This window comes from Miniopterus schreibersii (genome assembly GCF_964146895.1).
Source record: "Miniopterus schreibersii genome assembly, chromosome: 6".
NCBI classification, from domain to species: Eukaryota; Metazoa; Chordata; class Mammalia; order Chiroptera; family Miniopteridae; genus Miniopterus; species Miniopterus schreibersii.
Window position 1 is genome coordinate 42,580,143 of NC_138107.1, and position 23,517 is coordinate 42,603,659.

Here is a 23,517-nt window from a genome sequence, read left to right on the forward strand (position 1 = left end):
AGCAATCTATAAGAAACTCATTCTGTATCTAAGAACACACAGGCTGAAAGTGAAGAAATAAAAAAATTTCCAGCTCTGGCTGGTGTGAATCAGTTGGCTGGAGTGTGGTCCTATACACCAAAAGATCGCAGGTTCCATTCCGTCAGGGCACATACCCAGGTTGCAGGTTTAATCTCTGGTCAGGGTGTGAAAGGGAGACAACCGATCAGTATTTCTCTCTCACATCAATGTCTAACTAAAGTAAACCCTCATATATGGTCAACTTGTGTTCAACAGGATGCCAAGACCACACAATGGAGAAAGAACAGTCACTTCAACAAACGGTGCTGGGAAAACTGGATATCCACATAAAGAAGGTGGATTCATCAAGAGTTGGAATTTTTTAGGTAGGCATGGACACTAAACAGATGGATACAGGAGCATAAATTAACAGAAAGACAGCAATCATAATGTGAAAAATAAAATTTCATACTGTATACAAAGGTATATATACAGGAAGGTGGTGATAAACAGGAAAAGTTGGCAGTCCCAGTGAGGAGAAAGAACAGTGTTAAACGCACCTGAACAAGTGAACTAGTGGGATAGAAGACGGCCGTCTGGGAATGGGGCATTTGAATCAGTAATATCAAAGGTGATGGATGGTGCAGATGCAAGTTAGGCCCAGGGTGTAACCAGTGCAGTAAGCAAGGTATGTGGAATGAAGAGCTAGTCAAGGAATAAAGCAGTCACATTGTATGATATTCCAAGTGTGAAGACAGAAGTTGGGGTGGGGAAGAAGGTGGTGGGCCAGTTTCCAAGTTCTTCAAAGAAGGAAGAAGAACCAGGAGGTTGGTTATTGGTCAATGATCACAAAAAGCAGGAGCAGAAAATAAAGCAGAAGGCAGCAGATGCCATAGAGACAAGGGTTACACAGAATAGGGAAAGAATGCCTAAAAAATTCACAGAAAAGAAAGGACACCCACTAGACATGTTGACCATGAGGCATGTGGAGGGTGAAATTAAAGAGCCTCCATCTGAGTATCAAAAGGGATATGGGCCTGGCTGGGCGTGGCTCAGCGGTTAAGCATCGACCTAGGATCCAGGCAATCAGGGTTCGATTCCTGGTCAGGTAACATGCCCAGGTTGTGGGCTCGATCAATGACTCTCTCATCATTGATGTTTCTGTCTTTCTCTCTCTCTTCCTCTCTCTGAAATCAATAAAGGTATATTTAAAAAAAAAAGGGATACGGTATCCTTAAGACCACCGCAAATCAGTGAAGGCAAGGAGGCGAAAGGAACATTCAGAGAAGAGGCAAAGTATAGAAGGGTGTGCAAATTACGGAGCAGACAGAGGGCACAAGGAATGGGTTTGGTTACGAGAAGAGGCCTGGATGTCAGCTGGGTGAAAGGATACAAACATGAGAATTCAAGAGATCAGTGGGAAGCCTGGATTTCAATAAGCAAGCCAGGCAAACAGGAATACAGGCTTGGTAAATTAACACTCAAGGTATTTTGGCCCAACTGGGCGTGGCTCAGCGGTTGATGGTCGACCTAGGATCCAGGAGATTAGGGTTCGATTCCCAGTCAGGGCACATGCCCGGGCTGCGGGTTTGCAGGCTTAATCCCCAATGACACTCTCATCATTGATGTTTCTCTCTCTCTGTCCCTCTCCCTCTCCCTTCCTCTCTCTGAAATCAATAGATATATTTAAAAAAAAAAAAAAAAGATATTCTGAAGGAGACTGGACAAAGGGGTCTTACAATATTCAGCTACTGCTCAGAGGAGAGAAGTGGCAGTTGTGGTATGAGAGGCTAGTATGTATTCCAATAGCTCATGGGCAGCTAGTGGGGGCAGCACATTTAGGACCAGCAGGCAGCAACATATAAAAACATGTAGGCTGATAACAGTAACCAAGTGGTCTACCTCACCCAAGGGGTTTTTGAGGAGAATAGGGGGGAAATGAGCAGAGTGCACTGGCAATGGTGCTAAGCTTGCGAGGCAAGTGGGGAGGAAAAACTGCAGTCCACTGTTAAGTACATAAAATGTGGACTGGATGATATTCCCTCCCAAACTTATTTGATTACAGCACCCTTTTCTATAGAGACTCAGGGAGTACTCTAAAATTCTCATCTAAGTAATGATGGATGGACCAATAAAGAATTTTTAGCCAGAGAAAACCATGATCAGATTTTTCCATAGTGCCTACCCAAAGACTGAGGAAAAGGGTTTCTTTCCTAGGGTAAGAGAAAGTCATATGATCTAAAAATGCAACAAGATTAAATACTTAATCTTGGATGAGTCACTCACTTGGGCAATGTAACACTCCTTCTAGCATCTAGAAATAAGATCTTGGTCCAGCTCTGGCTCTGACACTTAGAACAACTTAGTTAACCTCTCCAAAGATTTGGAATGGGATTAATACTGCCTAAATATGCCACAGCATAAAGGCTAAAAAGATAATGTATATCTATGAACTTAAACACTATATGGTACTATACAAATATTTACTTTTACTAAAATACCACCATTCAGTTTCCAAATCCACATTCCTAATCCCCAATGCAGATCCGCAAATTTTCATGCTCAAGGATGTTTAACGTCACATCAAAAATTCAACGCCTTGCCAGGCATGGCTCAGCAGCTGAGCATCAACCTAGGATCCATGAGATCAAGGTTCGATTCCTGGTCAGGGCACATGCCAGGGTTGCGGGCTTGATCCCCAGTCCGAGGTGCGCAGGAGGCAGCCGATCAATGACTCTCTCATCATTGATGTTTCTATCTCTTCCCCCCTCTCCCTTCCTCTCTCTGAAATCAATAAAGATATATTTTAAATAAATAATAATTCAAAAACAACCTAATTGCCCAACAAAGGGATTAGAATAAAATACTATGCAACTATTAAAGTTTTATTTACTGATATGCAAAGATGCAAGTCAAAAATTATATGCAATTTTAATAAAAATTAGTATTATCAAATATTTACTTTTAAATTTTATTAAAATTTTTATTTTAAAAATAGGTGCACCAATGTTCTAAAATTGATTGCAGTGATGGTTGCACGTTATCTGTGAATATACTAAAACCCACTGAATTATACACTTATGTGGTTAATAAAGTTGTTTTTAAAATGTGTGCATTTACCTGGGGTGGGGGAACAGGTGTAGGGTAGAAGGGGTCAATGGGGAAAAAATACTTTCAACAATAAAGATAAATAAAAAATTTTGTGCATTTAAACATATTAACGTGCCACTCCCAGGTGGGTGCCAAGAGTGAGAAAAAGAAGAGATACGAGGGAGGAAACATACCAAACTACTGGTAGCAGTAAACACTAGAGAGGATTTCAGGGTAGAAAGAACATTTTACATTTTACAATTCTGTGTTGTTGAGTATTATTTGAATGTTACTTTTGTAATGAAAAGAGGATGTTCTTTTCCTCACAAAAATGCTGTCAGGATAAGTAAAATAATTCTCAGAGGGGGAGAAAAGTCTACAATTAATTGCAACATATTGCCTTTATGGTTCTTCTGAATACAGGTTTGAAACAGAGGTGAATAAAAGCATAACTACTTTTGGTCCCTCACCCTGCTCTATGCCAGCATGATTTCAACATGACTGACTGTCCATATATACATATATCGTCTTATACATGGAGCATGCTCTACCATAGAATTCTATCTGCTGTTGTTAGCTGGCCCAACCATTACTGCTCTTTCCCATCAAAGACAGAGAGCACAGATGTGGATCCACATCCCTAGGACAAAATGGCAGCAAATTCAAAACTGAAGCCAAGAAATTAATCCAATACAATCCAAATGAACTTGGGTGATTCTTTCCTGGGATTATAATCATTAGCTATACAAAATACTGTTAAGATCAAGCTCTACCTGAGTCAGTCAACAAATATCTGAATGCCTCAAACAGGATGAGTAGGCAGCACCACAAAGCAGAAAAAGATGCACGGGCCTTAGAAGCAGCCAACCTAGGACTGCATTCCAACTCTGCCACTTTCTAGCAAGTTATTTAACATCTCTGAGCTTGTCTCCTCACCTGTAAATGGGAGTAACACCTAACCACTGAGGGTTGGAGAAAATGTCTATAAAATGTTGTTGTGATTGATAGTCTTTGTTATTAATGAGGGGCAGTTTCCACAAGATTTGTATGTCATGGTTGAGAGGTGTGTGTTAAAAAGACTTGCAAATTCTATGCAGAGGGGAGAAGAGAAGCAAGAGAGAAAGGAGGAACAAACCAAAGACAACGCAAAGAACGAAAAGATGCGCCCTAGCCAGTCGGGCTCAGTGATTAGAGTGTCGGCCCACAGGCTGAAGGGTCCCAGGTTCAATTCTGGCCAAGGGCGAGTACCCAGGTTGCAGGCTCAATCCCCAGCCCCGGTTGGGGCGTGTACGGGAAGCAATCAGTCGATGTGTCTAACATCGATGTTTCTCTCTCTCTGAAAAGCAATGGAAAAAATATCCTCGGGTGAGGATTAAAAAATAAGCAAGCATCAACAGACTAGAAGTGCTCTCACAGCATCCTGACAAAGAACTTGGCAAAGGGTAGAAAAATGTGTTCAAGAATTCTATATGCAAAAACAGTAATAAATAACAACAAAATGGTAATTACCGTTAGGTGAAAGACGTGTTAACTAACCTTACTGTGGTAAACATTTCAAATATATATGTGTATCAAATCACCACACTATCTATCTTAAACTTATACAATGTTTTACACCAATCATGTCTCAATTGGGGGCAGGGGGAGGCAGTAATGAACAGCTAGCTTAAGCAAGGGGAAAAAAAAAGTCTTGTTAAGACGACCATGATACCTCATAGAGGCCCCAAATAGGTTAATAGCTGGGCCTCAGAAAGCAGTGCGAGCCCACCAATTAATGGCATGGCATGAGGACCCTAGCTTGACTGGGTTCCTCCTGTCTAGTCTCTAGATTTTCATACCCATCCCATTTCTCTTCCCTTCATTCTTCCTCCACAATCTACCACAACACAAAACCTTCTCTGATTTCCAAGAGGATAACACACTCATTTTTGTTACTTTAATGATTTCCTTGTTGCCTTTAAATATTTGGATGACACTTCTATTAACATATTGTATTCAATTGTTTGGAAGTACATAAACCCATTATATTTGACTTTTTTAACCCCATGATGTGGTCTAGAGCTTAAAAAGAGGCCTTCTATATTTATCTACTGAATAAATAAATGTATCTTACCTAAGTATATTAGGTATATTCCTAATACATTAGGTGTCTTTCCTCTATGGAAATTTGAGGCACACACTAAATTAATCAGCTGCATTTCTTAAAATTAAAAATAAAAATCTCATTCCACATCACTACCTAAAGTCCACTGTACATTATGCATTGACTCATCAGTTACACACAGCTTTTTTTTTCTTTTGCTTGTTTTTAAGTTACTCTATCATGGGCACCTTTGTTAACTGCATTATACCATTTCGGAACAATAGGAGCATAACTAAAATATAAAATATACTGCCTTGGCAAAACGTAAATAAGGAAAAGTAGGGCCCAGCCGGGCGTGGCTCAGCTGTTAAGCATAGACCTAGGATCTAGGAGATCACGGTTCGATTCTCAATCAGGGCACATGCCCAGGTTGTGGGGCCTGATTCCCAGTCAGTGGGCATGCAGGAGGCAGCGGATCAATGATGAGTCTCTCATCATTGATGTTTCCATCTCTCTCGCTCCCTTTCTCTCTCTGAAATCAATAAAGATATATTAAAAAAAAAAAAAAAAAAGCCCAAGAATACTGGTATTTAAAAAAAAAAAAAAAAAAAGTAGGGATGTGCCTCACATTCATTTAATAAAAACATAAAATTTGAAGCTGATGGGATACCAGACATAGCTAATCCATCATTTTAATGATCCTGGAAGCGCTCTACCATAAAGCCTTAAGAGAAGCTGGGGTTCAAGTTACCCACATACCAATCCTACAGGACTGACTAGCACACCTCGTGAAATAGTACCACGGTGAAGTACACCTAAATGATTACCAAGTCAAGCATAATCCCAATTTTCAATCAACCCACACCATGTGTTCCTGATTACTACATATGATGCTGTTTTTTACTTTGCTGTATATTTTCTAGTTTCATTAAACTAGGCCTACTTTTTCCCTCCCATTTTAGGGAAAAAGCTCATAAAAATTATGGTTTTCCCCCAAGCCTTTTCTTATTCCCTCATTCAAGGACCTAGAGATCATACTTCCAAGAAAGCCAAGTGTACTTATTGTACTGATGAAGACTAATACATAGGAGATGGATACACACACACAAAGAGGTGGGTACAAGAGATGCTCCTATTAGTACAAAGAACATTATTCATGTTTGGAGTAAAAGCCGTTTACCTTCTCAATTAAAAAACCTTTGACATTCATTTTCCTACCTCCCTGGGCTATTTCACACAAATCATATTTTACTATCAATTAAGAAGAGAAAACCATGTGTGGTGGCATGTGCCTGTAGCCCCAGATGCTTCAGAAGCTGAGGCAGGAGGCTTGTCTGAGCCCAGAAGTTCTGGGCTGAAACATATTACACAATAAGTTCAGCAGTAGTACGGTAACCGCCTGGGAGTGGGGGAATTTCCTTGTTGTCTACAGAGTGCTGAACCAGCCCAATTGGAAATGGAACAAGCTAAAAAAGAAATATTAGAATCCAGTTCAAACACAACTTCTTACCATACTAATTCGGTCAGGTTTATAGAAAGCTAAAGGATCCTAGAGCTCTTCTAACTCATACCCTTCAGCTACTCCAGCAAGCAACAAATCTCATCCATCTGAAGTGGATGTTTTAAGAGCCTCAGCTAGAACTCATTTAAATATGCCTTATATGGCCCTGGATAGTATGGTTCCATGTTTACAGCATTAGCCCTTGGACCCAAGGGTCTAGGGTTCGACTCTTGGTCAAGGGAGATACCTGGGTTGCAGGTTCAATTCCTGGCCCAGCCAGGGTGCATGTGGGAGGCAACTAATCGATGTGAGGCAACTAATCGATGTGTCTCTCTCACATCAATGTTTCTCTTTCTCTTTATCCGCCCCCCCCCCCCCCCCCCCCCCCCCGGCAACTCTAAAAATCAATGGAAAAAATATCCTTGGGTGAGGGTGAAAAACAACAAATATACATGGCTTATATCTTGGCTAATTTTCTGTCTTGATGGCCAAGACTTAAAAGAAACCTAGTAAATGGTCACTGAACTGAGCTGGATAAATGGATTCTCTGAGATTATTTTTATAAAACAGTACCACTTCTCTCTTTCCTTTCTGTGTTTTTCATCTCCCATTCACAACTCAGACTCCTCCATACTTCCCAGGAGAGAGCAGGTTCTACTACCTCGATGAGAAACGTGAAGAATAAAACTGTTACTCACGGGAGGACATCAGGATGGCTACTGATGATTTTGCTCATTGAGACACAGAGCCGTTCGTGTAGATCGTGGTTGACCTGGCCCCCGGTTTTAATGGCTTCAGCATTTCTTTCTAGCAAATCCAAAAGGATAGGGCGCAGTTGGCGACAAATCAGCACAGTGTAGTCCTTATCCAGAAGTAATTGTGCTAAGGTATTCAGTATACACTGGCGATCTTGAGGTGTCCATACCTGAGAGAAAAGCCACACAAAAGATCTATGTAAACAATATTTCTTTGCACTGTTGCAGAAGAGCAAAGAGCTCTAGCTTGGAATAAAAATAACCAATTTCCCGACTTACAAATGAGTTTATCTTATAAGACACAGTGGGGATGCCATGGCAAGTGTGGCTCAGTTGGCTGGAGCATCATCACGTACACCAAAAGGTGGTGGGATCAATTCCCCGGTATGGGCACATACCCACGTTGTGGGTTCAATCCCTGGTTGGGGCACATGCAGGAGGCAACCAATCGACGTTCCTCTTTCACATCTATGTCTCTCTCTCCCTCTCTCTCCCTCCTTCTTCCTCTCTAGAATAAAAAAAAAAAAAATTTTTTAGACCCACAGTAGGGGCTTTTTGCAATAGAGGATTAGAGTTAATTTAGCATAAAGGCTGTTAGAAATAAGTATCAGTCCACTGGGGTTTAAGTAAAAGGACTGATATCAATTCCATGTAAAATGCTACACAGCTTCTCTGAAAAACAATCTATGTTTCAAGGTTGCAACAATCTCCCAGGGAACCTAGTGTTTCCCCCAGCTCCTTTGCTCTTGAAGGAAAATACAGGAATTAAGTGAAAACAAAAAAATAAGAAAACTGCAGTTAGTATGCAAAACTGCTCACTCTCTTGAGGAAAGGATAGAGATTAAGAAATCAATTCCTGGAAATAAATAAGGCTATCCCTAAAACAGATCCAAAGCAGACAACCACACTTTGATATGCAAGATGAAATAGACCACAAAATTCTAGTCCCTGGGCTGAATGTACATAACCATAATAGGGAAAACTATAAAGAGTGTAAAAGGTCACATGTGACTAGTATGCATGCAGGACTCTACAACCCTTGCTGCCGGCCAAAGCAACATACTCTCTGACCCAGGAAGTCCAATACCATAAATTTATCCTAAGGAGTTTCACACTAAACAGTTATCTACAAGAGTGCAGCTTGAACACAACCTAAATACCATATGCAAAAACATAACAATTTTTTACAAAGTTTCATTCTGAAAAGGTCACCTTACACCTGAGCTCTTACAGTCTCCCAAATTATTGAGCATTCTCTTAAAAAAAACATCTAATTTTGAACAAAGCACTGATGGGGAAAGAATGTTATCTTAAAACAAGTTTTATCAATATTAGTTCTGCTGTTCATAGGAGTCATCCAAAGGAGTTCATAAAAATGGAGGCAAGCAAATTTAACAGATTTGATCATGATATACAGGGGCATGACCTCACATTTTCAACTGCTGAATGTCCCTATAAATAAGTTCTTCTAAAAGTGTATTTTTAAAATATAAAAATAAAAATATAGTAAGTGGTTACAATGTGAAGAAAAAAAATACATCATCTACAAAATAAATAAAAACAAACATAACTGTCCTAGACATGTTATTAAAATGGACACTTGTGAGTTAGAGAAAAACCTCCAGAGAGGGCATTATTTAATAAACTTTTTCTTCAAAAGGAAATCTAGAGCCCTAGCCCATTTGGCTTAGTGGTTAGAGTATCGGCTGGCAGACTGAAGGGCCCGTACCTCAGTTGCAAGCTCAATCCCACACCCTGGTTGGGGTGCATGCAGGAGGGAACCAGTCAATGTGTCTCTCTCACATCGATGTATGTGGGTGGGGGTGGGGGTGTCTGTCTGTCTGTCCCTCTCTCCCTCCCTCCCTTCCATTCTCTCTGAAAAGAAAGGGAAAAAAAATCCTCAGGTGAGGGTTAAAAGAGAACAACCTGGTGTTGCAATCAGCATCTGAAGTGAGAGTAGAAAGGCAGTCTTATAGGACTGAGCCCTTAACCTGTGGGATCTGAACCTATCTTCAGGTAGAAAATGTTAGACTTCAGGTAAACTGCAGGACACACTGCGGGTGTCTGAGAACTGCTTGGGGGTGCTGGAAAACCCATACACTGGAATTGGAGTAGAACTGTAGGATGGTAGCAGTAGTAGAAATGAAAAGGAACAGATTCAATACTGAGAAAGTCACATCAGGTGAACTTGGCTATATGTGAAGAAAAAAAAATGAAATGTTGAGGACCCTCAGTTCTCTATAATATATGACTGGATAGAGAGGATAATGTCTCCAGTTTAAATAAGGATCACAGAAGGAAGCACAATCCTAAAAAATTCTTAATTCAGATCCCAAACTCAAATGAGAACCAGTATTTCAAATTTCTTTACTTCCCAATAAAAATCATTGTTTCCAAAAACTGGATAAAAATCAAATGACAACACAATCACCTCTTCTCTGAAATGGAAAGAAACCTGACAGACATATCTGAGACAGGACAGAATTTGAAGACTGTGAGGCAAAGAAAAGGAAGGCAAAGAGGTTCCAACAGTATTACCAATACAGTCTCAGAATTTACATTAGTGGTTCTCACACTATACTGTGTCAGATTCTCTAAAACCTCATCTTGTAAAGGCTACAAACCATTTTCCCACGCTACTCCCAATACATAAACACCAATTTTGCATCCACGTAGTGGTGTGGAATTATAAATCCCCTGTTGCTGTCCATGATCCCTAGATTCAGAACCTCTGCTCTAAATTCTAAAGCCCATTTACAAGGAAAAAACAAAACACACCTCTAGCAGCAATCCATAATTCAGGAGCCTGTCACAAACTCAGCTCATTTAAAATGATTCTCTCCTTACTCCAGCCCACCAAAAATCAGTTTTCCTTCTAGACCTCCCCAATTGTTAGTGATTCCCTTCACTGGGGGCTCATAGGCCAGAAGAAATGCCAGGGAAATTTTCCACTCCCTCCTCTTTGCTTCACACGTTTAATGTGTTGTTTCCAAACAGAAATACCTCTCACGTTAGTTCCCTGCCGCTCCCGACTCAAAATACTGCCACAGCCTCCTAAGCAATGAGATATAAAGACATTTGTTACTGAATAAGTTCTAAATACTGGAGTTTGGGGTGGGGTGGGGAATCTGTTTTGAAGGTAATGGATACTGGGGGTGGAGAAGCATAAAATAGGAAATTAAAATGAAAAGTTAAAAAAATGCGTGGTAAGGGTCCCAAACTCAGATGGGGTGGGGGAGCTGGAGGGGAGCAGTGGGAGGGAAGTCAACGAGAAAAGGCTCTTAAAAGGCCAAACACCCATTTCCCAGAAAATTCTAATTTACCTCATAATTACTATGGTATCATGCAGTTAGCACTGTCTAGCTTTTTCCTTCAGGTGTTTTCTGTTCATGAACTGCCTTCAAAAACAAATGTTAGATTCCCTGGGGGTAGACACCGTAGCGGATTTATTTATGTCTCCCCACAAAACCACACTGCCTTAGGCACAGCAGGGACGCAATCAATACTAGTCAAAAGGCCGAAAAGAAGGGACAGGGCAAAAAGGAAAAACATTCACCCAAACGAACAGAGGCGGCTGGACCCGGGACACTTAAGTAAAACACATGGCAAAAGGGCAGACTTCCACCTCAATTACAGAAAAATAAGCCACATTTCTTTCCGAAAGCCATGTCTGCCACACGGGGTCAGAGCACCGCATGGAGTAAGTCAGTGGAGAAAAAAAAGGGAAGGCTCTCCCAAATAAAAAACAAAGGCTCTTTCCAATCTCCTCAAACACGTGCCGACGCCTCCGCCACCGGCCAGCCTGGGGAGGGGGCCAGAATGACAAGACGCTGCTTCTCTGTCCCCTTAAAGCTGCGCGTCACCACGCAGGGCCGCGGGGCACGCGCGAGGAGGGCAGCGGGGTCCGCCGGGCGTTTTCCCTCTCGCTCTGGTTCTTACCTGCTTGGCCAAGAACCTGCCCAGCTCGCTGCGGCTCTTCTCGCTCTTGGCAGCGATTAAACGCAGCGGCGCTGCCGCCACTTCCAGCAAAAGGTGCTCCATGACCGCGGGTCCTCTACCCGGGGCAACGACAGAGCTCCCTGCTTCACGCTCAGAGGTCCAAAGCGGCCGAGGTTCCCGAGCCCGAGCTGCTACCAACTACGCCCCCCCCGGAAGCGCGGCCGCAGCAGCTCTACAGGCACCGGGAGAGCTGCAGCACACGTGGGGGGAGCACGCGGCACTTGCGTCATCAGTCCGCGACGCCGACGGCGACGAGGGAACGGCCCGCCCCCGCGCCCCAGGCAGCGGAAACGCCTGGCGTCACTACTGCGCCAGTTACAAGAGGGGAATCCAAGCAGGGAGAGCTGACGCGAACCGGGTCCCGGGCTTAGTGATGGAAAGGCCGGAGGCGACGCGCAGCCGGACGACGAGACTAGATTTTGCCAAGATGGAGGAGCGAGGGAGACGTGTAGTTTTCAGCCCACAGTGCCTCCCCGTGCCTCAACACGCAAAAAGATAGGATATGAAAGAGAAACATTCCTCCATCTGGGATCCAGCAATTCTAGACCTCTAGCCTATGGAAATTCGCACACAAGTATGACAGTCACGCCCCTTGCAGCATATATTGGAAATAGGTGTTCAGTTGGGGAATGTTTAAAGTCTGATACATGCTTTATGGAACATTCTGAAACCATTAAAAAGAGTAGATAGAGTGGGCCCTGGCCGGGTAGCTCAGTTGGTTAGAGGGTCCTCCTGATAAGCCAGCGTTGTCTGTTCTTTCCTGGTCAGGGCACATACAGGAGGAATCAACCAATGAATGCATAAGTAAGTGGAACAACAAATCAATGTTTCTCTCTAAAAATATTTTTAAAAGAGTGGAGTAGAAGAGTACATAAAGTTAAAAATACACTTACATGAACTTCAAGAACAAGCCAAAATAATGATAAAGTCTGGCTAATGGTTGCTTTTGGTGTTACTAATTGCAAAGGGGCCTGAAGGAACTTCTTAGGGCAATGGAAAGGTTTCATTATCTTGCTCTGGGTGGTGGTTATTCTGGTAGATGATAAAGCAAAACCAACTGCACACAAGATTTGTGCACTTTGTGTAAATTATACCTCTAAAAAGTGTTTTAAAAGGGGGTAGATGTTTCTGTACTGACATGGGCAGATCTCCAACAACAAGCCTATAGGGTACTATGATTCAACATTTTCCCCCCTTTTTTTTGAATTTATTGGGGTGACACTGGTTAACAAAATTCCACAACACATCATCATACACTGTATTGCGTTGATTAAATCTTTTAAAAATGTATTTAAATTTGAATATTTTTTCTAGAGTTTGAATCTTTGCTTCTGGGGGAACTCAGACTCAACACAGAACTTCCAGAATGAATGAACTGTGAAAAGGGTAGAAAACATTTCCAAATAAATAATATTTTTAAAATTCCAAAAAGATTGAGAGGGTTCCCTGCTGACAAAGGACAATGGATGAAAATGACCCTCACTTGCATAGTTAATTATTTTTTCCCGGGCTATTTCCCATGTATATATGAAGTATACATGTTACTAAATTTCTGTGTTTTTCTCTTGTTAATCTGTTTTGGTTTTTTTGAGGATTTTATATTTTTTGAGGATATTTTATTGATTTCAGCAAGAGGAAGGGAGAGGGAGAGAGAGAGAAACATCAATGATGAGAGAGAGCCGTTGATTGGCTGCCTCCTGCATGCCCCCTACTGGGGATGGAGCCTGCAACCCAGGCATGTGTGTCCTGACCTGGAATCAAACTGGGTTCTCCTGGATCATAGGTAGATGTTCAACCACGGAGCCATGCTAGTTGACGGAGCCAAGACAGGAATTGCTTTTTTTTTAAAGCAATTTGCAATTGTGAGTTCAGACTCCATAAAACACGTATTTGTTTCCTTTACGAAAATACTGATTTCTTCAGTTGACTTCTATAAGTTTCCCAAATTGGCACTGATTAAGATCTTTCCAAGTGAATATTTAAAAACCAATCACTACTTTTTATTCAATGTAAAGTATTTAAGGGTGTACCAGTGAAATGAGAGACTTTAAAGGTCACTTTTCTGGAAGAATTTTTTGGGAAACCTTTTCTTATTTTTGAAATATATATGTTATATTCTCAATAAATATTTTTTGATAAACACTATGCTGAAAGCCAACATTCAATCATTTACTAAGTTTTGTTGATGTTATTTCCTAAATATTCTAAAATCTATCCCCTTTCTTACCATCTCCTTCAGATCCTCATTTTCTGTAGCCTGGATCACTACAAGAGCATTTCAGAATCCTCCTTCTCAAGGCCAAAGGGTCTTAATAATGCAAATCAGGCCCTGGCCGGTTTGGCTTAGTGGTTGGACTGTCGTCCCACAGACTGAAGGGTCCTAGGTTCAATTTCAGGCAGGTACCTACGTTGCAGGCTCCAGCCTGGGTTGGGGCACATGCAGGAGGCAACCAATTGATTTGTATCTCATATCAATGTTTCTCTCCCCACCCCCCCTCTTCCACTCCCTCTGAAAAGCAATGATAAAAATATCCTCAGGTGAGGATTAAAAAAAAAAAAAAAGCAAATCAGATCATGACAACCTCAAGCTTAAAATCCTTCAGTGGTCCCCATGCCTCATTATTTAAAGGTAAATTCCAAGCTCTTTGACATATATATGGCCTTTCAAGGTCTGACTCCTGCTTCCCCCTCCAGCCTTTCTGCTTCAGCAACAATGAAGGCCTTGTGGTTGCAACCCTTTACTGGTTCCCAGTCTCCAATACCTGGAATGCCTAAGTGTCTAACTTCTTAGAAGCTAAGCTGGTTGGGGGAGAATCTAGGAAGCCAGTTTTCTCCCAAAACATATTCTTCCAAATGGGAGGTCTTTTAGAAAATCATAAATATGTGATAAGTTGATATGAACTTGCAAGTTGTTAATATGAACAAACTGGAGGAAATGGCTGGGGGTCAAGACGAAGATCAAGATCCCCAGATGAAGTAGCCGAGGAAGTTGGCTTTGTTTTACTTCCTCACCAGTCTGTGGGCGCAGGCTCCGCCTCCGGAGGCTGAACCCTACCCTCACCTCAGGTTCCTGTAGGCTCTGTTAGGCTCTTCGGGTACTTTACCCTCTATAAAAGCTCTCTCCCGCTCCACTATTCGACTCCTACGCCTCCTCAAAGCTCCCAACACCCTGGGCTAAGTTGTTCGCCCATCATCCAGGACAGCGTCTGAGGGCCAGGAACAGCGCTTATTCATCGTTATTGAGCCAGCGTCCAGCACCATGTCTAGAATGTGGTTGATACGAAACAGAATTTTTGGAAAGAAGGACCAAATAAATACAAGACCTCATAGTTTACTTTCCCTTTCATTAAAAGAGCTTTTCCCAGACCCCGCCCTGGTCGAGGCTCCACCCCTTCCGTAGGGAAGCTCCCCTCGGTCTCTCTCCCCGCCAGCTCCGGCCCCGCCCCCTCTCCCTTCCGCCGACCCTGTAGACTACTGGAGTTTGGCGCCAAACCGTGTTGGGTTTTTTTCCCCTGCCGACGGCGGGAACTAGTTCTGTGCGCCGGGACGTGCTTTGCGTCTGTCCTGATTGGCCGTGGGCGCTCAGTCCCGCCTCCGCGACCTGGTTGCGCTCCGGCATTGGCAGAAATGCCAGGGAGACCTCGTTGCACCGAAAGGATTCCGGGCTATTTTGGGCCAGGCAGGGTGGGTAAATTCCCGACAGTCCGGTCCGTACGGGGCTGCTGGGGAAGAGACTACATGGCGAAGTAGTGCCCGGAGCGGAGGCCGGCGGCGTCCGGGGAGCCACGGAGTCGAAGAGAGCGGCGGAGTCGGTGAGGGGTGGGTGAGCCTTATGTCCGGGGCCCACGGGTAGACGGGTTCCCGTCGCCCTGGGCTGCAGCTTCTGGGCTCGCACACGCGTCCCTCTCCTCCCTGGAGATGGTCCAGGCTGGTGCTGGGGGCGAACGTATGTTGGGGTAGCACTTAAAACTGCTCCTTCCGCCCCATTCCGGTTCCCCCCAAAACAATCTCGTCTTGGAACGTAGTCTTAAAGGCTTTCGGATGGGATTCTTTGGAGGAATGGGTTTTCGTAAGTGTCAGGTGGTCATTGATGGTGGTGGTTTCTGAGATTGTTTTGACCCAGAGAATTTTCTTGATTTCCATAGTGCTTAGAACCATGACACGTCGTAGGCCCTAACTCAGATGTTAATGTAGAATTCGCAGAATTTCAGGATAAATGCTTCAGGGATCAAGTTGGCTTTGACTCTGATGCTTCCCTGGTCTTTCCCAAGTTCTTTTCTGGTCTTTTCCATTCTTTACAGCTCCAGCTCCAAACTTTTCCCACTCCTCAATGCCGCTTCCCCATCTCACTCAGCGCCTCTTTGGAGGGGGACAGAGACATTCAGGGAAAGAATTCCCTCCTCCCCTATCCCAGTTATCTCCTAGCATTTCTTGCCATTTTACAAGGAAATGGCCCCCTTTAAAAAAAAATTAGGCACGTCTCTCTAATGAATATTCTTGACTTTGTCACCTGGCTTTGGAGACAAAGCTGGGATCCAATCCCAGACCTGCCACTTACCAGTTGTTTAACGTTGGGGTAAGTTTCTTAATCATCTGTATCTGTTTACTCACCTGTAAAAAGGAAAAAGAATGGTAGTATATATCTCATAGGATTTGTGGAGGATTAAAGTAATTTAATAATGTATTTAGAATATTTAGAACAGTGTCTGGCATGTAGTTTTCAGTATATGTAGTGTTTGTTGTTATTTACTCTTACATATTCTTCAGGGATCTTGCTGTATTAAATTTAGCCTTTCCCATGAGCCTCAAAGTGCACTCCCTCTCCTCTGGCTTTTTCCTATTTTTCTCTACAAATGCTTATTGCATTCTCATTTTTTTTTTTTTTTTTAAATTCCTTTAGACTCTTTTAAAGGCATTGTTGTATCACAGTGCTAGGTGATCCTTCTCTCATTTGCTTCACCTTCACTTCTGAATTTGTTGGAATTGTTCCTCAAAAGATTATGACTGAGCCTGCAATTCTTTTCTTTCACTATTGTGTTTCTCAGTGTTTAAAATTTTGCCTCTACACTTATCTTTTTAAAAAAAAATATATATTTTTATTTATTTCAGAGAGAGGAAGAGAGAGAGAGAGATAGTAACATCAATGATGAAAGAGGGTCATTGATCAGCTGCTTCCTGCACATCCCTTGCTAGGGGTCTTGCCTGCATTCTGGGTCTATTCCCTGACTGGTAATCGAACCCAGATTTCCTGGATCGTAGGTCGATGCTCAACTGCTGAGCCACACCAGTCGGGCACCTCTATACTTTTCATAGGTACAACATTCCTATCAGTGTCAGCTCTCATTGTGTATTGAGATCCTCAACTGGGGGAAGTGAGAGCAAATTTGCAAAAGCCCATCTTCCTCTTCCTCTTCCTCTTCCTCTTCCTCTTCCTCTTCCTCTTCCTCTTCCTCTTCCTCTTTCTCTTCTTCTTCCCAGGAGATGTTGGTATATAATCCTTCCTCCTCTTTCTCCTCCCTTCCTTTCCAGGACAATCGTGATTTGAAGAGAGTAATCTCAACTGTACCAGTTATGTCTTGTTTTCTCTACTATTGTTTCCAGCTATGTATGGGACATCTTCATCTGGATGTCTTCTTTGGTTCTCCATTTCAGTTAAAAGCATGACTACTTTGTTATCAAAGCTAGGAACCTCAGAGCTGTCTTTTACTAAATTAGGAATTTCATTAATTCAGTCACCTACCAACCTGCCAGGCCCTGTGCTGAGAGCTGGGGATACAGTGGTGGATAGAACAAAGCCTGTCCTAGTCTTCATGGAACTTAATAGTCCAGTGGGTGAGATGAACATTTTACCAGGAATACCACTAAAAATATAATCATAAACTGAAAAGAGGCCATATAGAAAATGGACACAGTGGTATAAGAATATTTAACAGAGGGCCTGACCTAGTGGGGAGAGAGGTTAGGGAAGGCTCAAACATTACTTAGGCAAAAATATCAAAGATGAATTACTGAAGGTAGAACTTCAAGAAAAAAGCACTCTCTACAGAGACCCTGTGGTGGGAAGGAACAAATAGCATGTTCAAGGAGCTAAAAAAAGGACAATATGATCAGAGCAAAGACTGCTGGGGAATGGGAGAGAGTGGTGTAGACCAACACTGGAGGGGTGGGCAGAGGCCAGGTCACTCAGGGTTTTGTAAGAAGAATTGTGACAAAAAATTTTTTTAAACCTAAAATCAGCAGAAAGCACTGAAAGGTTTTAAGCAGATGAGGGATTGTGATTAGATTTGTATTTGGAAAAGAGAACTCAGGCAATGGTTTTGAAGTGGTCAAGAATGGACATTTGAATACACTTTCCATTAAATCTTTTCGATTCTGCCACAGAAATCTCGCTGATCTGCTTCTTGTCTTTATTTCCACTACTAATAATTTAGTCACCCCTCATTGTCTTTGACACTGTTATAATGGCTTTTTCTATCTTCCTTGCCACTAACATTTTCTATATTTTTCTTATTAGAGTTAAATTTCTGAAGTGTACATTTGATCATGGTATTGCTCTGCTTTAAAAACCTTTGGTGGTTCCCCCATTCCCTACTGGATGAAGTCCAAGTATTTTAATTGTGTAATATATCACGTGACTTTTCTAGAACCTTATTTTCACATTCTAACCTGTGGATATTCACATCGAGACTTGCTTATGAGCTCATAGATAGATGTGGTAGGGAGATGCTGTCAGGAATTGTGTTTGCAAACAGGAATTCACTGAACCTTGGGATTTTGAAAACCTTGGGATAATGAATGATGGGGCTGGAAAGGAAGGCACCAGGTTATATCAGAGAAGAGTTTGGATTTTATTCATTAGACATTGGGAAGTAATGGATAGTTTTTGAGCAGGAAGTGATATGAGCAAGATTGCTTTAGAAGAACTAACCCAACAGTTGTGTATAGCATGTATTTGGAGAGGACATAGATAGCTATAGTGGGAGCCCAAAACAAATTCAAGTGGCAAGAATGAGGATAAATGGGAGACACATTGCAGAGGAGAATCAGTAGGCTATTAGGAAATGCTAATGCTACTCAAAGCAGTAGAGGGGTCTGGAGGTGACAGATGTTGATGGAAAGATGATCTTTGGGCTTGGACTTAAAGGAATGTGTTTACCTTTAACTTTAGCATCTTACTGCTGACTTTTGGGCTATATTTTAGTATAGACAGTTTCAACTTTTTCTGTATTCTGAAGGAGCAACAGAGGAGTATGTAAATCTAAGCTGGTACCCCTACTTTTTGTGGCAGTACTTGCTCTTTTTTCCTACCCCCTTGTGTTTGCCTGACAAGTATTTAACCCAAAGAGATAAATTTTTCTTTTGCAGTTGTAGAAAAGATTGATATCCAGGAATTCCTCTCCTTAGGAACAAAGTATTCAAATACCTTTTTAAAAAAAAATATATCTTTATTGGTTTCAGAGAGAGGAAAGGAGAGGGAGAGAGAGATAGTAATATCAATGATGAGAGAGTCATTGATCGAGCCCACAACCCGGGCATGTGCCCTGACCGGGAATCGAACCCTGATAGCCTGGATCCTAGGTCGACACTCAACCACTGAGCCACGCCCGGCCGGGCTCAAATACATTTTTATAAGCATTTGGAGCTAGGTAAGTGTTATTGAAATTGTAATAACCACAGCTCTGTGAAATCCTTTCTGAGCTTTTCATGGTAAATGAGACTAAAATAATAAATATGTGGTGGTGAAGTCACTGAGTTTGTAGTAATTTGTTAGAGCAGCAATAGGAAGCTAATACACTCAGTCGTTCTGTGCATATTTCATGTACTCAATAGCCACATATGGGTAGTAGTTACCATATTGGACAGTTCAGATATAGAACATTTTTATCATTGTAAAAAGTTCTTTTAGACAGCACTGATCTAAAAGTGTAGTTCTCAAAGTGTGGTCCTTGGAGCAGCCATATAACCTGGGAGCTTTTTAGAAAAAAGCTCTTGCCCTGGCTGATGTGGCCCAGTTCGCTAGCCATTGTCCTATCCTTTGAAGGGTTACTGGTTCGGTCCCTGGTAGGGGGTGTGCAGGAGGCAGCCAGTTGATGTTTTGCTCTCACATTGATGTTTCTCTCTCCCTCTCCCTTCCTCTCTCTCTCTCAAAATCAATAAAAAAAACTTTAAAAAAAGGAGCCCTGGCTAGTGTTGCTCAGTGGTTAGAGTGTTGGCCTGCACACCAAAGCGTCCTGGGTTCAATCTCCGGTCAAGGGCATGCACCTGGGTTGCAAATTTTATCCCCATCCTCAGTTGGGGCACACAAGGGAGGCAGCCAATCAATGTGTGTCTCTCTCACATCCATGTTTCTCTCTCTCTCTTTCTTTCTTTCTTTCTCTCCCCCCTTCCCCATTCCTCCCTCCCTTCCTTCTACTCTCTCTAAAAGTCAATGGAAAAAATATCCTTAGGTAAGGATTAACAACAACAACAAAAGCAAATTCTCAAGCCTCACTCCAAACCTTTGAATCAGAAACTTTGGGGATGAAGCCCATCAGTCGTGTTTTAATTTCTCCAGGTGTTTCTGATACATGCGAAAGTATAAGAACAACTTCAAAAAGCAAACAATTGCAATAGAGGTTGCTAAATGTAGTAATAATGGGTTTATTGTATCAGTAGAATAAAGGAATGGGGATAAATTTTGTCTGTAGAAAAGGGTCTTCTCTTTTATGGTAACTAGGTTTGGGAAGGGGGTGAGCAATCCAGGTAAAGAAACAGAATGAGCAAGATACCGGGAGTTGAAGTACATGGCATATATCAGGAAATGCAAGCACAGACATTTCTGCTGTCATGTTACATGCATTCTTGAACTATCTTTAGTTCTGCAACTCACTAAAACAGATTTATGGGAAAAATAAAGGCAGAATACTCAAAACCTACCTACCCATGCACCAACAGGAACAGTAACAATTTTCATTAACTATTGGCACAGTTAAGATGTTAAATTCCTAATAAGTAAAATAGCTCAATAAATACAAGTCTTTTTCTCAAGAAAAAGATGAAGATAGCTTTTTTCATTTTTAAAAAAATTTTTATTTTTCAATTACCGTTGACCTACAATGTTATATTAGTTCCAAGTGTATATCCCAGTGATTAGACATTATATAACGTAGCAAGTGATCATTCTGATAAATCTCGAACCCATCGGACACCATACATAATTATTAGGATATTATTGACTTATTCTCTATGCTGTACTTTACATCCCTTAACTATTTTGTAACTAGTACTTCTTAATCCTTTCACCTTTTTCATTCATCTGCCAACCCCCCCCTCCCATCTGGCAACCATAAAATTATGTTCTCTTGATCTATGAGTCTGTTTCTGTTCTGCTTGTTTATTTTATTTTTTAGATTCAGTTGTCGATAGATACGTATTTATTGCCATTTCTTGTTTTTTTTTTTCTTCTTACAGAAGATCCTTTAACATTTCGTATAATACTGGTTTGTTGGTGGTAACTCCTTAGCTTTTTCTTGTTTGGGAAGCTCTTTATCTGTCTTTTGATTCTAAATGATAGCTTTGCTGGGTAATCTTGGTTGTAGGTCCTTGCTTTTCATCACTTTGAATATTTCTTGCCATTCCTTATGGCCTGCAAAGTTTCTGTTGAGAAATCAGCTGGAAGTCTATGGAAGCTCCCTTATAGATAATGAAGTGCTTTTCTTTTGCTACTTTTAAGATTTTCTCTTTGTCTTTAACCTTTTGCATTTTTTTATTTAACCATTTGCATTTTAATTATGTCTCTTGATGTGCACCTCTTTCGGTTCATCTTGTTTGGGACTCTCTGTGCTTCCTGGACTTGTATGTCTATTCCTTCAACAGGTTGGGGAAGCTTTCTGTCATTATATTTCAGATAGGTTTTTAATTTCTTGCTATCTCTCTTCTCCTTCCATTATCCCCATGATGTGAATGTTGGTAAGCTTGAAGTTGTCTCAGAGGCTCCTTATGTTATCCTCATTTATTTGGATTCTTTTTTCTTTATGCTGTTTTGATTGGGTGTTTTTTGCTCCCTTATATTCCAAATTGCTGATTTGATTCTCAGCTTCATCTACTCTACTGTTGATTCCCTGTAAATTATTCTTCATTTCAGTTAGTGTATCCTTCATTTCTCACTGGTTCTTTTTCATGGTTTCCATGTCGTTTTTTAATGCTGTTGAAGTTCTCTCTAGGTTCATCTACTCTTCCCGTAAGTTCAGTGAGTATCCTTAACCAGTGTTTTGAACTCTGCATCTAATAGATTGCTTGTCTCCATTTTGTTTAGTTCTTTTTCTGGAGTTTTGTTCTTTCATTTGGGACATGATTCTCTGTCTCCTCGATGTGGCAACCTCCCTGTGTTTATTTCTATGTATTAGGTACAGCTGCTGCATCTCCCAGGCTTGGTAGAGCGGCCTAATATAGTAGGTGTCCTGTAGGGTCCAGTGGCACAGCCTCCCCAGTCACCCAAGCTGGGCACTCCAGGTGCACCCTCCCCCTTCCCGAGGGCTGTTGATTTCTGTTGGCAAGTCAATGGGAGGGATTTACTCCCAGGTCAGTCGGGTTGAGATAGATCATATAAAGAAGAGCTGTCTCCCCCTCGTTGGGAAGAGCATGACTGGGGCTAACTGGATGGCGGAGAGGTAGCTAATTCCCTTCCTGATGACACTGCTTTCAATCTGGCAGAGGAAGTGCATAGGGAAGCTCCTGGATGCTCCTGGGTGTCACATGCCTGTGAGATCTAAGAATTCGAGAAGCTGCCCTCTCTATGAGCCTAGCAGAAGGAAGCTGTATCCTATGGGAGCTTGTTGTAATAGAAACCTTAGTTATAGGAGGCAAGCATGTAGAAAACTAGTGTTCTGCAGGAACCTAGTGCTGGAGAAACTTTGCTACACAAACAGAATACTAAGGAAAGCATGCTCTCTGAAGGAGAAACAGTAAGGCACACTGACAATAGGAAGAGAAACCTCCTTCCTTTCCAGTGTCCCTCCAGCACACTCAACCAACAAGCCTTACCATTGTGCCAGTTAGCAAAGGAGAAATATGTAGTAGGCCCACCTCCATTATCTCAGAAGGGTGGATTTGGAATTGATAGTCATGATAATTGCCAAGTTCCTTTAACTTTTTTGTGTACATAGTGAGAAACCACATATGTAACTTCTTTTTATTGATTGATTGATTTTAGAGAGAGAGGAAGGAGGAAGAGAGAGAGAAACATCAATTTGTTGTTCCACTTTTATACATTTATTGGTTGATTCTTGTATGTTCCCTGACTGAGGATTGAACCGGCAACCTTGGGGTGTCAAGGCAATGCTCTAACCAACTGAGCTACCCAGCCAGGACTATATTATTGTATATACTATTCTCAGAAATAATTTTGAAGAACTCTTCATACAACATATGATATGACTAATAAATGAGCAGTCACTTTCTCTTAAATTTGTAAGTAATTAAAAAAATAGCTTCGGTGGTGCGAGGTCTAGAGATTAAGGTGCGGAGATAATGGTTCCACAGAAAGTTGGAGAAATATTTAAGACAGATGAGGGACAAAAGATCCAGGATTCGTCAGTTCTCTTGTGTTTTTCCCCCCAGTTTTAACTTACTAGACCAGGTAGAAATTTTTTTTTAAGGTAATAACTGCCAACAGTAAATCTAAACCTGTGAAACAATTTGCCATGAAAACTCTGATACGTTTGGTCTCTGTTAACCAAATCATTAGCTTAACTGATCTTCATTCTGTAAAAAACCCATTGACTGGTGCTTCCTTTTCCATGGCATAGCTTACAACTAGTAGTAGATTATTACTATTAGATAGCCTATAAATTTCTGCTCCAGTGAGTTCTTGATTTATCAAGAGTCAGTTGTGATATTTGCCAGATGTGATTATGCCATTTAATTGCTATATAATATAGCAGTTCATTAAATCAGCGAATTGGAAAATATTGTTGGAATGGGGCATGGGGGAATGAAGATAAACAGTACATACTTAAATTTATTTAAAAGAATAATATAAATTGTATCTCTTGTGATAGAACCATGACTTTTTCTTTTTTTTAGTATAAATCCAGTGATTAGAGTTCTGA

The 23,517-nt window shown here is 41.6% G+C and overlaps 2 protein-coding genes across 5 annotated transcripts in view; one reads left to right on the forward strand and one right to left on the reverse strand.

The window, feature by feature from the left end:
• MDN1 (midasin AAA ATPase 1) overlaps positions 1-11,608 on the reverse strand; it is a 131,757-nt gene extending 120,149 nt beyond the window's left edge. The window contains exons 1-2 of the mRNA XM_081139934.1: positions 11,369-11,608; positions 7,373-7,599 (exon numbers count right to left, since the gene is read on the reverse strand). Of these exons, the coding sequence (XP_080996060.1) occupies positions 7,373-7,599; positions 11,369-11,470 (329 nt within the window). The 5' untranslated portion in view covers positions 11,471-11,608. The remainder of the gene's footprint in view (positions 1-7,372; positions 7,600-11,368) is intronic.
• A 3,420-nt stretch (positions 11,609-15,028) lies between these two features.
• Positions 15,029-23,517, forward strand: part of CASP8AP2 (caspase 8 associated protein 2) — a 30,905-nt gene continuing 22,416 nt past the window's right edge. Inside the window, exon 1 of one of the 4 annotated variants that reach the window (XM_081140135.1) lies at positions 15,029-15,112. The gene's annotated coding sequence lies outside the window, so the exon portion shown is untranslated. Of the gene's footprint in view, positions 15,252-23,517 lie in introns of all 4 variants that reach the window. The other 3 variants (XM_081140133.1, XM_081140134.1, XM_081140136.1) reach the window with 3 other exon arrangements.